This window comes from Vicia villosa, linkage group LG6 (genome assembly GCF_029867415.1).
Source record: "Vicia villosa cultivar HV-30 ecotype Madison, WI linkage group LG6, Vvil1.0, whole genome shotgun sequence".
Lineage (NCBI taxonomy): Eukaryota > Viridiplantae > Streptophyta > Magnoliopsida > Fabales > Fabaceae > Vicia > Vicia villosa.
Genome location: NC_081185.1, coordinates 136,364,428 through 136,378,549, shown reverse-complemented (window position 1 = coordinate 136,378,549; position 14,122 = coordinate 136,364,428). Strand labels below are relative to the sequence as shown.

Here is a 14,122-nt window from a genome sequence, read left to right as displayed (position 1 = left end):
TTTATTGTAATAACTGGACCACCGTGTAGAGAATTCTTGGTACATTGGAAATAGACTCTGAAGGAGATGGGTGTAAGAGAGGTGATCCCAATATATCTACCAGTCAGGGATTCGAAGCTTTCTTCGGTTGAAAACAAAGTGAAGGCACAAATGGCTCTTCTTCTCTTACATAGGTTTTGGCTTGATTTGAACAAGGCTAAACTGTCTCGAAACCAAATTAGGTTGATAGCTCAAGAGACCATAATGGCTCTTCGAAATCCTCAGTCTATGAGATAACATCTTAGGGGTCAAGAATGCCTCCCAAATAGTCGTGGATTCAGCTTGCTGATTTGGCAGATGAGCAGGGAACTCTCGAGTAAACCATTTTGGGCCTATCTTCCTTTCAGCAAAATGAGCCATTGAAGGGCTAAAATGATAACGTTTAGCGAACATCTTCATATAAGCTGGAAAGGCTTCAAGTAATTGTCCTCCTTCATCCTGAGGGTCAAGTAAGCTAGTCTTGTTCCTTCGATTGTGCGGTCATTGATAGCTTCTTCATTTTCTTCAACCAAACATTTCTTTGGTAAATCAGATTCGAAGGTGGAATTTAACCACAACTGTAGTAGCCAAAAGGGTCCAGCGAATAAAAGGGAGGTTCCAATTTCGTAAGCTTTCAAAAGGTCCGCAGATTCGCCAAGACACTCATAAAGATACCCAAGAATCATCTGGCTTAGGTCAAGTTTCCTAATAGAATTGAGTTGATTTGCCATGGCTAGGTATCTTTTCGCCACTTGTAGCGATCTTGAACAAAAGACGCATCTCGACAGCCAGAGCGCCAAGAAGGCGATGTGTTATTCATCGGAGACATCAACGCTATCCTTGTTATGATGTTTCGTAGTAAAGAGGGTGTAGGTGGCCTTACTTTTTCCAAACTTAATGGTAACTACGTCCATATAGTTGGGATCAAAATCTTCTCCAATCGGGTGAAGCCCAGTAATGGCAGTTACATCGAAAAGTGTGGGTGTAACCGTTCCGCATGGAAGGTGGAAGGTATTGTGAGACACGTCCCAGAAATACAAGAACGCTACTAACATTGGTTGATTATATTCGGTTCCAGTCTTCGACAACTGGATTAAATCATAAATCCCTAATTCTTTCCAGAATGGAGATTTTTTCGCCTCAACTTTCTCTAGCCAAACATAATAAGGTTCAGGATCTTTCGCTAAAGGGATAGATCTAAACACCTTAAAGGTGTTCGCCATATACTATAGTCGAATGGCCTCTTGGGCTACTAAAGCTTCCGTCGAAGACGTAGCTTGGTTTTGTCGAATTTCTTCGGTTTCAATTAAAATGGGTTTCCCTTATCATCTATTTTGTTTTTGCTAACAAGGGGTCTAGACCTATGATAACTGGGAAAGAATTCAGAACGCATATTCGCATTAGGATCAGGGAGTGGACCCATAAATGTGTGTGTTTCACCAGAGATTTCAAGAGGAATCAATACATGAGAAGCATAGATTATACGTTTTTCTTCAAGATAAGGAGGTTCTGAAACGTATTCCTGATTTCCCATTTGCAGTGGCTTTTGGATCTTTAAGATTAGTTGCGAAGCATCTTCAATTTGTGTTTGTTTAAGTTTTTGGTTACCAGGAGCCATTGAAGTTGAGTTTTTTGTTGAAGAAAATTTAAAATCTTTGAACAGATTTTTGGAAGAGAAGATATTAGGAAATTTTTCTAGAGAAAGCACGAAGAAAGGTTTTGAAAGTGACAAGGATCACTATTTATAGGGACGGAAGTTAATCTCTCAAAATTCTGAAAATTTATGGTTTAAAGTTAGTGGGACACGCGTTCGACGCTGATTGATTGTCCAGGCGGTTGCATAATTTGTAGCCTCACTCCTACTTATTGGGAGTAATGATTACCTTAATGGCGCACATCTTGATGAGATGTTTGAAAAGAAACGTCTTAATTATAATGACGCCATTAAGTTTCGGAAGATCAAAAGGTTAAAGCAGTCAAAATCTATAGTGGCATGAAATGCCTATTTCTGCATCTCATTCGAAATAGACATTTATTAGGGGAAATTTGTTAGCTGGAGATTTCGACGACCAAAATAAAGTTGTTAGACTGTATGTTTCGAAGAGAAAATAAGAGAGAGTCATGCAAAGATATTTCTTAGAATCCCTTCGAATGAGAGTTTTTTTCTTTGTATTGAGTTGAAGCTTCTATTGGAAAGTCTTCGAGATGTTTAAAGCAAGGATTGAAGATATTTTGCAAAATGTTTCGAAGGGTATACGCATTTTAAATAAGTCATGGGGATCGCGTTTCGAAGGCTTCGAGTGGAAATATTTGAATTTTGAAGTAATTCGTTTAGCCAAAAGGACGCGTGGAAGCAACGTGGCATTTCGTTAGGAAAAGACCGTTAGGGTCGAATTAGTATAAATAAGAGTCTTTTTATGTCGAAAAGTGTGTTCATTTTGTACAAAATTACTCAAAATTGCTGAAGTATCAAGTGTGAGAGAAAGAGTTTGTTGAGAATGTACGTGTAACACCATTGTCATTCTAATATTGTTTTCGTTTTAGTAGTGCAAGTCATTTACATACTTTTCGTCAAATTATGTCTTTTATATTTACAGTCGAAATCCTTTAAGTCTTTCTTTAAATTTGGTTGTTGCATATCCCATTGCCTTTACACCAATTGTAAATTCGAGTGCTTTTTTTAGAATATAGTCAAAAAGATGAATTTAATCACTAAGACAAAATCACTTAGCCACCATGTCCTACGATCAATCTAGTCGATCATGTATGTTACCAAAAATATACAAAAGAATTTAGAGGACTATCGGTTGTTTACCAGAAATCGCTGTAAACATGCATAAAGGATCATATTTAAAAAAAAAATAACAGAAATTCACATAGATATAGAAGGGATACTCACATGTTTGTTCACGACCACCATTTCAAAAATAGATAATATATGATAAGTTAACTTTGTAAATATTTTTTGAGTTTTAAGATCTGCTTTAATAAACCATAGAAACTTAGGTAGAGGCTTATCTCATCTAAACTTATGTATTCCGAAAACAAAAAATGATCTTGTCAATCAAGTTAAACAAAACCTAAAAGGTAGGCTATGGTTTGTAAAATTAAAAAGTTCCCTAAATTGTGGATCTCGTAAAAGTTGATTGCTTAAGAATTTTCTTGGATTGGTTTGCTTCTCTTTTTTTTCTCCCTAATGTCATTTCACAAAAAATTTATAGCATTTTTAAACATGATTAGGGCCGGACCAACCCGTTTCGAGGCCTAAAGCAAATTTTAAAATGAGCTCTTTAAAATGTATTTTAAAATATTAATTTAGAAGTTACTAAGAGTTGAACCAAAGACATAAAGGAAAAGAGGCCTATATTTTACAAACTCTATTATAATAATATATGTAACTCAAGCGTCATTATATATTTTTATAACTAAATGAAAAAAAATTGAGGCCTTTTTTAAACCTAAACTTTTGAAGGCCTAAAGCCCTAACTTTAGGAGCTTGGCCCTTGGGCCGGCCCTGAACATGATTATGGGTCCACTTATTTTATCTTTAAAAATGATTTTAATAAAATGCTATTTAAAATAGTTTCAAATTCAAGTGATTTTTTTTAATTTTTATATTTTAAAAAATATATGTCAAAATACCTAAGATAATATTTTAAAAATAAATATTTAAACTAATTTTTTATTTGATATTTTAAAAAAAAAAATTGTAACACTAAAAATTATTTTTAGGAAAAAACTGAAACATACCCATGTGTTGTGCTTATTGATTTCTTGTTTCGCATGCTAGTAGGGATGGCAAGCTGATTCAAATCCGCGGGATCCACTTGCACCCGAACCCGAGTCAACGGATAAAAACTCGAATTGATTAGGTTTGGGTTCGGGTGCCACTCGATATTTCGGATGCGGGTTTGTGTAGTGTAAAACCCGCATCCAAAACTCGAAATCACACCCCGTTTATATATATATATATATATATATATATATATATATATATATATATATATATATATATATATATATATATATATATATATATATATATATATATATATATATATATATATATATATATATATTGTGGAAAGTTGTAGGAAAATTGTAGGAAAAAATGTATTTTACTGCGGGTTCGGATTTGGGTGAAAAAACCCGAACCCAACAGGTGTGGGCGTGAGTGTTATTTTGTCACTGTCACCCGAACAGCATTTGGATTTGGGTTCGAGTTTGAGCGTCGATTTCGAATGCAGATTTGAGTAGTGCGAAACCCGCACCCGACTCGTTCTCATCCCTCCCTCCTTAGTAGTGGTCTAACATGAAGAAGAAGTTTTATAATTTTACAATGAGATAACATAGGCCAGCCATTGAGTTTTGTAAAGCTGCTAACCTTTGAATTTGATTCAAGCATACATGTTTTCTGATTTCTAATTACATAACTAGTGTGACTTTTATCATATGACACGGTTAACGTGTTAGGGAGAAAAACAAAGGGTGTACTAAAAATAAGTAGAATTTAGACAATACTAATAAGGTTTACAAAAACAAGCACGACGCAACCTAAGTAGTGGTCATGAATATGAATGTGAATTTTGCAAAGATAACCAGAACAAGCAAAGAACATTGTAATTTTCCAGAACTTGATGATGTTCTATAAGACGACGATGAGCCTCGAATACTTCCAGTTGTTCCAGTAGTTGATGAAAAACTCCCTATAACAAAAAAGCATCAAATTGATTACATTTATTCATCAAAAAAAAATTGTTCAATACTAAGAATTCGTTTTTAATTTGATACCTGAAGGAGAATTCGGAATGTTGGAAATCGAAATACCTGCGGGAGGAGAAGAGGAAGAAGCTGAGCCTGAAATTACAATAAGAAATTAAGTTTTCCAGAAACAGACATACAGATAGACAGACAGATAAACAGATATATTTAATAACTCGTACCGTTGCAAGTGTTAATAGGAGGTGTTTGGATATTACAAGCAGTTGGAAGAGCCAAAGCGCGGGTTTGATTGATGTTAAAACTAGCAGCAATAGACGAAGCAGCACCGCCATTAACAACCTCGCATAGACACTGTGGCTGTGACCCCATAACAGAAGCAAGCTGTGAGCAGCAAGCAGAAGAAGGAGTGGAAGTTTGTTCTGTGATGTAGTCAAGGCATGGAGAAAGACTTATGAACACATTGGTGCAACTTGAGTCAGTTTGTTGTGCCACTGTGACACCCCAAAGAGACACTAGAACAAAGAACATGCTTAGCACTAGCAGCATCTCATTGCTTCTGAATGCCATTGTTTTAAGATGTTATGACAGTAATGTTGTTGATCAAATATTTAAATGCTGAATTTATTGGTTTCTTTGTGTTTTTTGGTGGAAAAGTCACTAGAGAATTGCTTGTGGTGACAAAAAGAGAGTGTGAATTAAAGTGTGAGAGCACTTTTTTGCTTTTCATTTACATTAGATTCTTAACAAAGAATTTATCTGGAACTTTGCAAATTTATATGTCCTCTCTTTTATGTTTCTTATCTTTTTTATTTTATAATATATGTAAGATAAAAAAATAAGATATATAAAGAGCTATAAAGTGTCGCATAAGATGTTTAAGACTGTTTAAGTAACATAGCTATAATGAAAAATCATATGAATGACTTTAATAATGCATCTTCTTTTCATGATGGGTTTTACTTTTGAGATTGAATTGTGATCAAATTAGTGTTGATATACAATGTTTCATGCTTTTAGTGCTACAATTATGGAGTAAGTTAATAAAAGGGGATTAAACTCTGAATGCATTGAAAATTGACAAAAACTAATGCTTAGCAGCGAAGGCATGTTTTTTTTAAAGCATGTCCCTTCTAACATGCAATACTTTCTCTATTCGAACAACTTTTGGGTTTACACACACGCCAAAGAATACCAGGAAAAGGACAAAACAGTATTTTTAGTTCATCCCATTATAGGATTTTTGTGTTAATTGTTGGAAGAAAATGGTTAGAAGTTGATTTATGTAAATTTTAACATGATTATTTTGATATATGACATTAATTTATTGGGCCATTTTTAGCATGTAAATTTGAACTTCAATTCTCGACATAAAAAGTGTAAGAAAAGAGTGAAAATGTTAAATACGAGATGATAAGATTAAAATTTCGACATATTGATCATTTCATTTAAGGTGGTGAGTTCAACTCGCTTACCAGGTGTCGTGAGACTTAGCTTATTCTTGAGTCCAAGGATTATATAACCTAGAAATCCATTAAGCTTGGTTTGGAGGAGTCTCAGGAACAGATCCACAAGATTAGAATCACTCTTTCTTCAAAATATGTCCAGAATCTCGAAAAGGTTTGTAATGACTTGACGTACTCGGAATGGGTATTTAGAAGACTTGAAAATATTCTCGACGGAAGCAGTTAAGAGATTTAAGAGCAGTTATAGACTTGGGTAGCAATTTAGAAGCAGTTCAAAGACTAAGGACACGTGAAAGCAGAGGAGAGAACATAGGTCCACGTAATAAGATACATGTCGAGTTCCAGAATGGTAACCGTTATTGACGCTTATTGATATTTAGTATATAAGTTGACTTCATTCATGTAATCAAGGTTCGCAAATTTTATCATTAATCCCTACAGACCTCGAGTATCCAAGTCATAGAGAGAAAATAGTTTGTGAGGAAACATGTATGAATCTGCGTCCCTTTTGTAATTCTTTAATCAAATCATTCTATCTTACCTTTATTTGTAGTCTTTGTTTATTTTGTCCCATCGAACAATCATATATTGTTCCTATTAGAATTTCTATCCAATTTCTCTATATTCAAACATCAACACTCAAGCACAAACACGTTTCTTCAAAATATTTTACACAAGTTGTCCATAGAATTTTTTCGAGTTTAATCCCTTAAGTGAACTAAAACTTAAGCATAATTATACTAGGGGTCCTTTAAGTTATTTTATTGTAACAAGTTGGTCCCTTAAGATGTTTTTGTAACAACTTGATCCTTTAAGTTAACAAATGTGTGCACATTTACCATTTTTTACCCTTTTTTTCAATCTTTGATTAAACCAATCACCCAAAATACATAAAGTTGCAACAAAATGCATATATTATTAGCATCCTAAACACATAAAGTAGCATCCGAAAACTATAAAGTCATAACCTAATTCAACCAAAAAATTTTAAAGAACCAAGTTGTTACAAAAAAAACTTAAAGGATCAACCTATTACAGAAAAAAACAACTTAAAGGACCAACTTGTTACAATAAAATAACTTAAAGGACCACTAATGTAATTATGCCTAAAACTTATTATTTGATTTACTGGAAAGACCGATAAACAAATTGACACACCTTGTGGTACCCATTTGTGCAAAAATTTTAACTTCTGCAGAAAAGTGTTGTGTCTTTTATTGTTGTTTTATTCTTCTTACATGAAATGTCTTCAATTGTTGAGTGTTTATGCGTCTGAGGAATGGTAAAACTCTTGTTGAGATGACTCGTCCAACATTGAAAAATCCTCCCCCCTCTAGAACAATGCTCTAAACATAGAAGAACAATTAATCGAATTGATGGAAGGAAATGCAGGAACTTCAACAAGCGTTGGAATAACCTCTCCTGTTATAAGCTAAATGTCAGTTTCGACGATATTACCAGAAGTGGCTGTTTACCTACCACATTCAGCGAGTATTCCAACTACTCCCAGGGCCGCACAAACGATTATAGGAGACCCTTTTATCCCAATATTTACATTACCCTTGGTAGTAGTTAATATCATTATGGCATGTCAACTGTGACGATGGCATACCTACAAGCTAATGCATCGACATATGCAGATAATACAATGTCTATTGCGCCGCCTCTTAATTCATACTTAGCGTCAGGGTCTGCTATAAGCAACCCTATTCGAATGGTACAACCACAAGGAGGTTAAGACTATATCCCTCAAGTTATGCCACCCCTAACCACTAGTTCCCTCGTGTCTGTGAGACAGCAAATGGATGAAAGTAACCATGATACGGTGAATATGCTTACATAACAGATTGGTACTATGTTTAATCCTTTGATCCGAAACACAAATCATAGCTACCAACAATTGGCCCATCAAATGGGTCGAATTGGTGATTTGTTTTGTGCTCCCCAAGCACCTATTCGACATATCCCTCAAATCCAAAATGTTAGGCCAATTCAAAATTTAGGAGTACCAAACAATGAAGGGATTCTTAATAATCAAAGGCAACAAGTTATGCATCAACCCGTCAAACAGCCCATACCCAGAGTAGTCGAAGCAAACATATGTCAAGATGGCTCAGAGGTAGGATTGATCAATAGAAATCAAGATGCAGACCAATTTTTTAGGAGATTCTAAGAAATATATATTGGAACTTCCATAAAAATAGGCGGGATTGTCATCATACTAATAGGTGACCATCCTCATAAATGATAAGTGCATATATAGTCGGTTTGATATGTTATATTTTCCATGTTTAAGTGTTTGTTCTCTCGAATGAGGGTCAATCTTCGTGTCAATAACTTTAAAGTTGAAGCTTTTAATCATCTTAAAATTTTCCCTTCACAACTGCGTCCCATAAGTTTGGTGTATATGAAGGTTTTTTAGTAACAGTATCGGTACAAGAACAACTTGCATACATTGGCTTTGTTCTGTCATATGTTCTACGTATTGAGGAGGTTTACTAGTCTTGGCCATCCTCAAATATTGATATCCTTGAAGTAAGGAAATAACTTTTTTCAAAGTGTACATGGATAACATTAAAAGCTTTAAGAATAAATATTACTTTGAAGCCCCTAGGGGTGTTCAAAATCAAACTGGCCCAATAGAAAACCGCAAAATCAAACCAAACCAAACCAAAATCGCAAAAAACCACATTTGGTTTGGATGCGTTTGAGCCATTTTTTAACAAACCATGCGGTTCGGTTTGGTTTGCGGTTTGTATTTTACAAATCGAACCAAACCGCATTATGTTACAACCCCCTAACTTCAATTAACTAATATCCAACCCAAACTCAAACCTATTATGCCTTAGCCTTAGGATTATGAATGATTTTCTCTTCCTCATACTTAAGGTTTCAGTTTAAGTCTTCTCAAATCTCTCTTAGTGGTATTGCACCTTCTTCTCATATTCTTTTCTAGTCTTTCATCTCTTAAGTTCTTACTTTTTCATCTTATTATTTTTATTATATTGTTCTCTCTTTTAATTACGTTTTTAATGTTCCGCTTCTTATTTAATCGCATCTCTTCTGCTCTTTCTTTTTCAATTTCTCTAATATTTCATTTCCTTTTTTTTTCTATTTCATTATAATGCTTTTAATATTATTTTATGCTACTATTTTATATCTTTTATTCCACTTTTATCTAATATTATTTTTGTATATTGAATGGAAAGTTGTTATCCAAATATGATGAATTTTGTTGTTATTTGATAACACATAAATGGCTAAATACAAAGTTATATTGTCATCAATATGTGTACGTATGGCTCAATAAATTCTTGTAAAAAAAACCGAACTAACCGAACTAATCCAAACCGCATTGGTTTGGTTTAGTTTGGTTTGGTTCGATTTTATTTCTAAAAGCCAACCAAACCGCACACTTTTTCCTCTTACGGTTCAGATATTTTTTATGTCAAAACCGCCCAAATCGCACTGCGAAAACCCCTAGTCGCCCCATTAACCTTACTGCACATAAAATTCACTGTGAGATTCCAATAGAGACACTTGATGAAGAAGATAGGGTGTCATGTAGATAAGTATTGAAATAATTTTGAATCCACGTTGTATGAAGGTAATTCCTTCAAAAGTCATATGATTTTGGAGAGATAGGTAGGCGGATCTATAGAGCACCACACTCCCATTTGGCAACCTAGGTGCGAAGACAAGTTCAAGAAATGGTGGTCTCATAACCACTTTATTCATGGCCCAAGGACATACATTTACAAAAAGGTCAATCTCTCCTGAGAGTAATATAGCTTTAAGAGAACCCTTTTGAGGTTCCAGGGCGCCTTAAAATGTACAAGGGAAGTTGATCATGAGGGTGCTAACCCACCCAAAAAGAAACCTTAATATGTTGACATTTGCCTTTTGCTCAAAGCGAGCAATAAAAATCAAAATAGGGAAATTTTTGGTGATAAGTGTTTCCATCCTTTATCCTTGTTGTTTTATTTTTCTATTTTTTTTTCTATTATTTTGTGATGAAATACATGTCCTACTTTTTTGTAGATGGTATGGATAAACTAAATATGGTAATGATCATGAAGAAGGGATAAAATTCCACTTTGTCCCCATATGTGGTACTTGGAACGTCTGGTGGCATTATTGCTAGAGACACCTTAGAATAAGAGGTCCCAATGGATGTGGATGTTAGTGTAAAGGAAGAAGATACCAAGAAGAAGGGACGTGGATCGAAAAAAGTGAATTCTAGGAATAAGGTTGATGGAATTAAAAAGGTTGATACAAAGGTGGTTTCCAAGCCTATTGATAAGAAAGCTAATGCTTGAATGTCCTCAAGTGAATTGAGTCATAGGTCGACGTCAAACAAGGCTCTCAAGATTGGTGTACCTACACTAAAAAAATAAAAAAGGACCCAAACCAAGATAAACTAGTTCTAAGGGAAATGATTGTTTATGTTTTTCATAAGCACTCACCCATTTCCAGCTTCCTCTCGCCTTTGTGAACAAAAGACACCAGGCTAAGAGGGATTTTAAGCACTTCGTCCCTGAATTTGACTCTAAATATTTGACCAAGTTGAATAGGACGGCTACCTATGAGATGATTGTGGAGGCACTTTATCACATGAAAAGACTTGTTAATATCAATTCTTTGATAGTTGCTGGTAAGGATGAAGTATTGGCCTTGGGGAAGCTATGCAAGGAGTGGGACATTCAAAGAAAGGGATTGGAGACTGCCAACTCAAATAGATCGAAGGCCTTCAAAGATCTCGACACGGCCAAGAAGTTGACCCAAGAATACTATGAGATGCAAGCCAACTATGATGAGCATTCCAATAAGTTTTTCACTCGTTCTGGGTTGAAGGAAAAAATGAATAAGTTTTATGAACTTACTAGAAAGCAAAGTAAATATATTGGCGATAAAGAGGTTGCCCTCAAAAAGCTTCAAGAAATTTTGGTGGCTAAGGATAATGATCTCTCAATGGCTAATAAAGCCCTCGCCAAAGTCTAAGAAGCTATGAAGGATAAGGAAGATACTCCAAATAAAGCTCAAGAAGCTCTGAGCATTGAGAAAGATGTTACCCAAGAAACCTTGAAGATGGTTGGGATAGAGTGAGTGTGCTTAAATATGCAACCCAAGAAACAATGAGTCATTTGAGAATGGTTTGAAACATGTTGAAGATGGTTGGAATAGAGTGAGTGCGCTTAGATTAGTGTCTTTGTGTATACGCTGCCTACTCGTTTGATGTTTGATTTGGTGTCTTTGTCTTTTGTTTGAGGTTTGTTTCTCTGGCTTTTCCCTTTATTGAAAATTTTACTTTGTACCCCTACAATTAGCATTATGCCCCTACAATTTTTAAAAATACTAATTTTACCCTTTATTATTTCTAACCATTTAATCATTTTAATTTTACTATTTATAAGAAAATCAGAAAATTGCGTCCCTACGCATGCAAACCGGAACACTTTTTGAAAGTATTCCGGTAAAGAAATTGTCATACCGAAACACTTTTTGAAAGTGTTCCGGTATGAAAAAATAGTTAATTCGTCAAAATTTTCACTTTTCTTGCAAAATTATTTTTCATTCCGGAACTCTTTGACAAAGTCTTCCGGTATGCAAAATAAAAGTTAAAACTGACTACCTGAACTCTTTTGCAAAGTTTTCCGGTACACAAAATAAAAAATTGACTACCGAAACTCTTTTGCAAAGTCTTCTGGTATGCAAAATAAAAGTTAAAAATGACTATCGGAACTCTTTTGCAAAGTCTTCCGGAACACAAAATTAAACTTGAAAAATGTAAAAAAAAAAAAACTAACGGAACTCTTTTACAAAGTCTTCCGGTACGTAAAATAAAAGTTAAAAAAATAATAATTAATTAATTAAAAATACACAAAGGCAAAATTGACATTTTACATAAAATGTAGGGGTGTGAGAATAAATGTAGGGGTAAAAAGTAAAATTTCCCCCTTTATTTTGCCACTTTCATCACCAGGTCTGGCCCTGCACAATTGCAGGTGTGCTATGTTACAGAATCTCAAATTTAAGTGGTTCAATTTTATTTTATAATTTGATTAAAAAATATTTTTAAAATAAAAATATTAAAAACTTAAAATTTATATAAAATAATTTATAATTTAAATAATATTTTAAATGTTCTTAGTGTTCCGTTTGGTTAACATATAATTGTATTTTAGATGTGTTATTTTTAATGATTAAAATTATATATATTTTTTAAAATTTATTCTCATTTTTAAAATTTAAATAAATTAAAACAGAATCTCTAAATTGATTGGGTTGACCCTAACTACTACATTCAAGGTTTAGTTCTAGAATGGAAGGTGTAAGCTTTACCCTGTCATTAAAATCAATAACAAGTAGATGTCATATGAAAATCTCGTTTATTAATTATAACATTAGAAATAAAGTAGAAAAGGAACTTAATTGTAGTAGCGTTTAAGCTTGACCGTATTCCACATTCTTATAATGAGTTTTTCGTGGATGATCTTTATTAAATATGCTCCCTTGTCAGTGCTGGTTTGAATATGTATATCCCTCTCGGTTTGATGTCAACTAGCCTTTCTCGATTTGTAATTGTCTCTGATTTGTTCAACGTGAAGTGCAGAAAACCGTTAGATGCGTAACAATGTTCTTAATGTAATGATCAATGTGCTAGTGAATGAAACATCTATACGTATGCTGTTAAAATTAAAAATAACTAATTTTAAATTTGTAAAGACTTGTATAAACCAAAATATATATATTGCCGGTACTAAAACCAAATAATGTTATAATTGTAGTGATCAAAATCATATTTCAACCTTAATACAAAATCATCTTGCCCTTATCTTCATATTTAATTTTCAACTCTTATTTGGAATTTCAATTTTCTATGAGCATCATGAAACATATTATAAAGTACTAATTATCTCTAATAAATGTGACAAGCTCCATTCTAGCCAACTACACCAAACTATAACACTAACTCAAGAAATTAACATGAAAACTCTTCCACTAAGAAAACCAAAGTAGTTGAACTCCTTTATCATATATTCAAATCTACCATTTCTCTTCTCCAAAATATGATCCAACCATTACACTATATATCAATCATAATCCTTACCTCAATTTAATCAAAACATAAACCATTGAATTGTTTTCAAATGGCATTGATATCATTAACCTTCCTAATTATAATCTCTTCATTAAATTTAATCAATGGACAGATTAGTTCATCATCATGCACATCCTCTATGATTAGCAGCACTTTCACTCCTTGTGCTAACATAATTACAGGAAGCACTAATAATGGTTTAGTACCATCAAGTACTTGTTGTGAATCATTAAGATCTTTGATTAGTACTAATATGGATTGTGCTTGTCTTGTCATGTCTTCCAATTCTCCTTTTTATCAAGTTCTTGCTATGTCTCTTACACAGGCATGTAACATTATTAATGGAGGTTCTGTTCAGTGCAAAGGTGTAAATTCTCCAATTTCAGCTCCAAGTGCTCCATCTCCCTTAAGCCCTCAAGGTAGTACTAAACTTTGAACAACATGCTTAAGTTTTTTTAAAAATATTTGGCTAAATTCAAAGATTAATACTCTTTTTAGATTAAAAATTAATCTAATATGTCTTTGGAACAGATTCAAAAACTTTGGATGTGGATGACAAACACATATATGAGAATCTGCAGTTGGCAGTGGCAGGAGAGCTGGCACCATCATCAGCACCGATGGAAGCAGAAGCGCCGTCTAAAACTTCAAGAATTATACCAGTTTTGACTCCTCTTCCTCATTCGGCGTCTTCTCCGTGTTATTATTCACCTTCTGCATTATTCATAGGCATAGCAGTAGCATTGGTTTTTGGCTTCCATTAAATTGTTAATGTGCAGCAGCGTTCATGTTCATATACAGATGTTATGCGTGCAGC

At 34.0% G+C, this 14,122-nt stretch overlaps 2 protein-coding genes across 3 annotated transcripts; one reads left to right on the top strand and one right to left on the bottom strand.

Annotated features, from left to right (window-relative positions):
• Positions 1-4,414: 4,414 nt before the first annotated feature.
• LOC131612479 (non-specific lipid transfer protein GPI-anchored 26-like) lies at positions 4,415-5,443 on the bottom strand. Of its 2 annotated transcripts, none has more exons than XM_058884271.1 (3): positions 4,962-5,443; positions 4,810-4,845; positions 4,415-4,724 (listed from the first exon to the last, which is right to left on the bottom strand). In XM_058884271.1, exons 1-3 carry the CDS (start codon positions 5,305-5,307, stop codon positions 4,573-4,575), a joined length of 534 nt encoding a protein of 177 aa, XP_058740254.1. In that variant the 5' UTR covers positions 5,308-5,443; the 3' UTR covers positions 4,415-4,572. The 2 variants fall into 2 exon arrangements, with proteins under 2 accessions (XP_058740254.1, XP_058740253.1); XM_058884270.1 differs by having other exon boundaries at positions 4,810-4,875; positions 4,962-5,425.
• A 7,882-nt stretch (positions 5,444-13,325) lies between these two features.
• LOC131610147 (non-specific lipid transfer protein GPI-anchored 16-like) lies at positions 13,326-14,069 on the top strand. Its single transcript, XM_058882023.1, has 2 exons — positions 13,326-13,724; positions 13,837-14,069. Exons 1-2 carry the CDS (start codon positions 13,355-13,357, stop codon positions 14,067-14,069), a joined length of 603 nt encoding a protein of 200 aa, XP_058738006.1. The 5' UTR covers positions 13,326-13,354.
• The last annotated feature ends 53 nt before the right edge of the window (positions 14,070-14,122 follow it).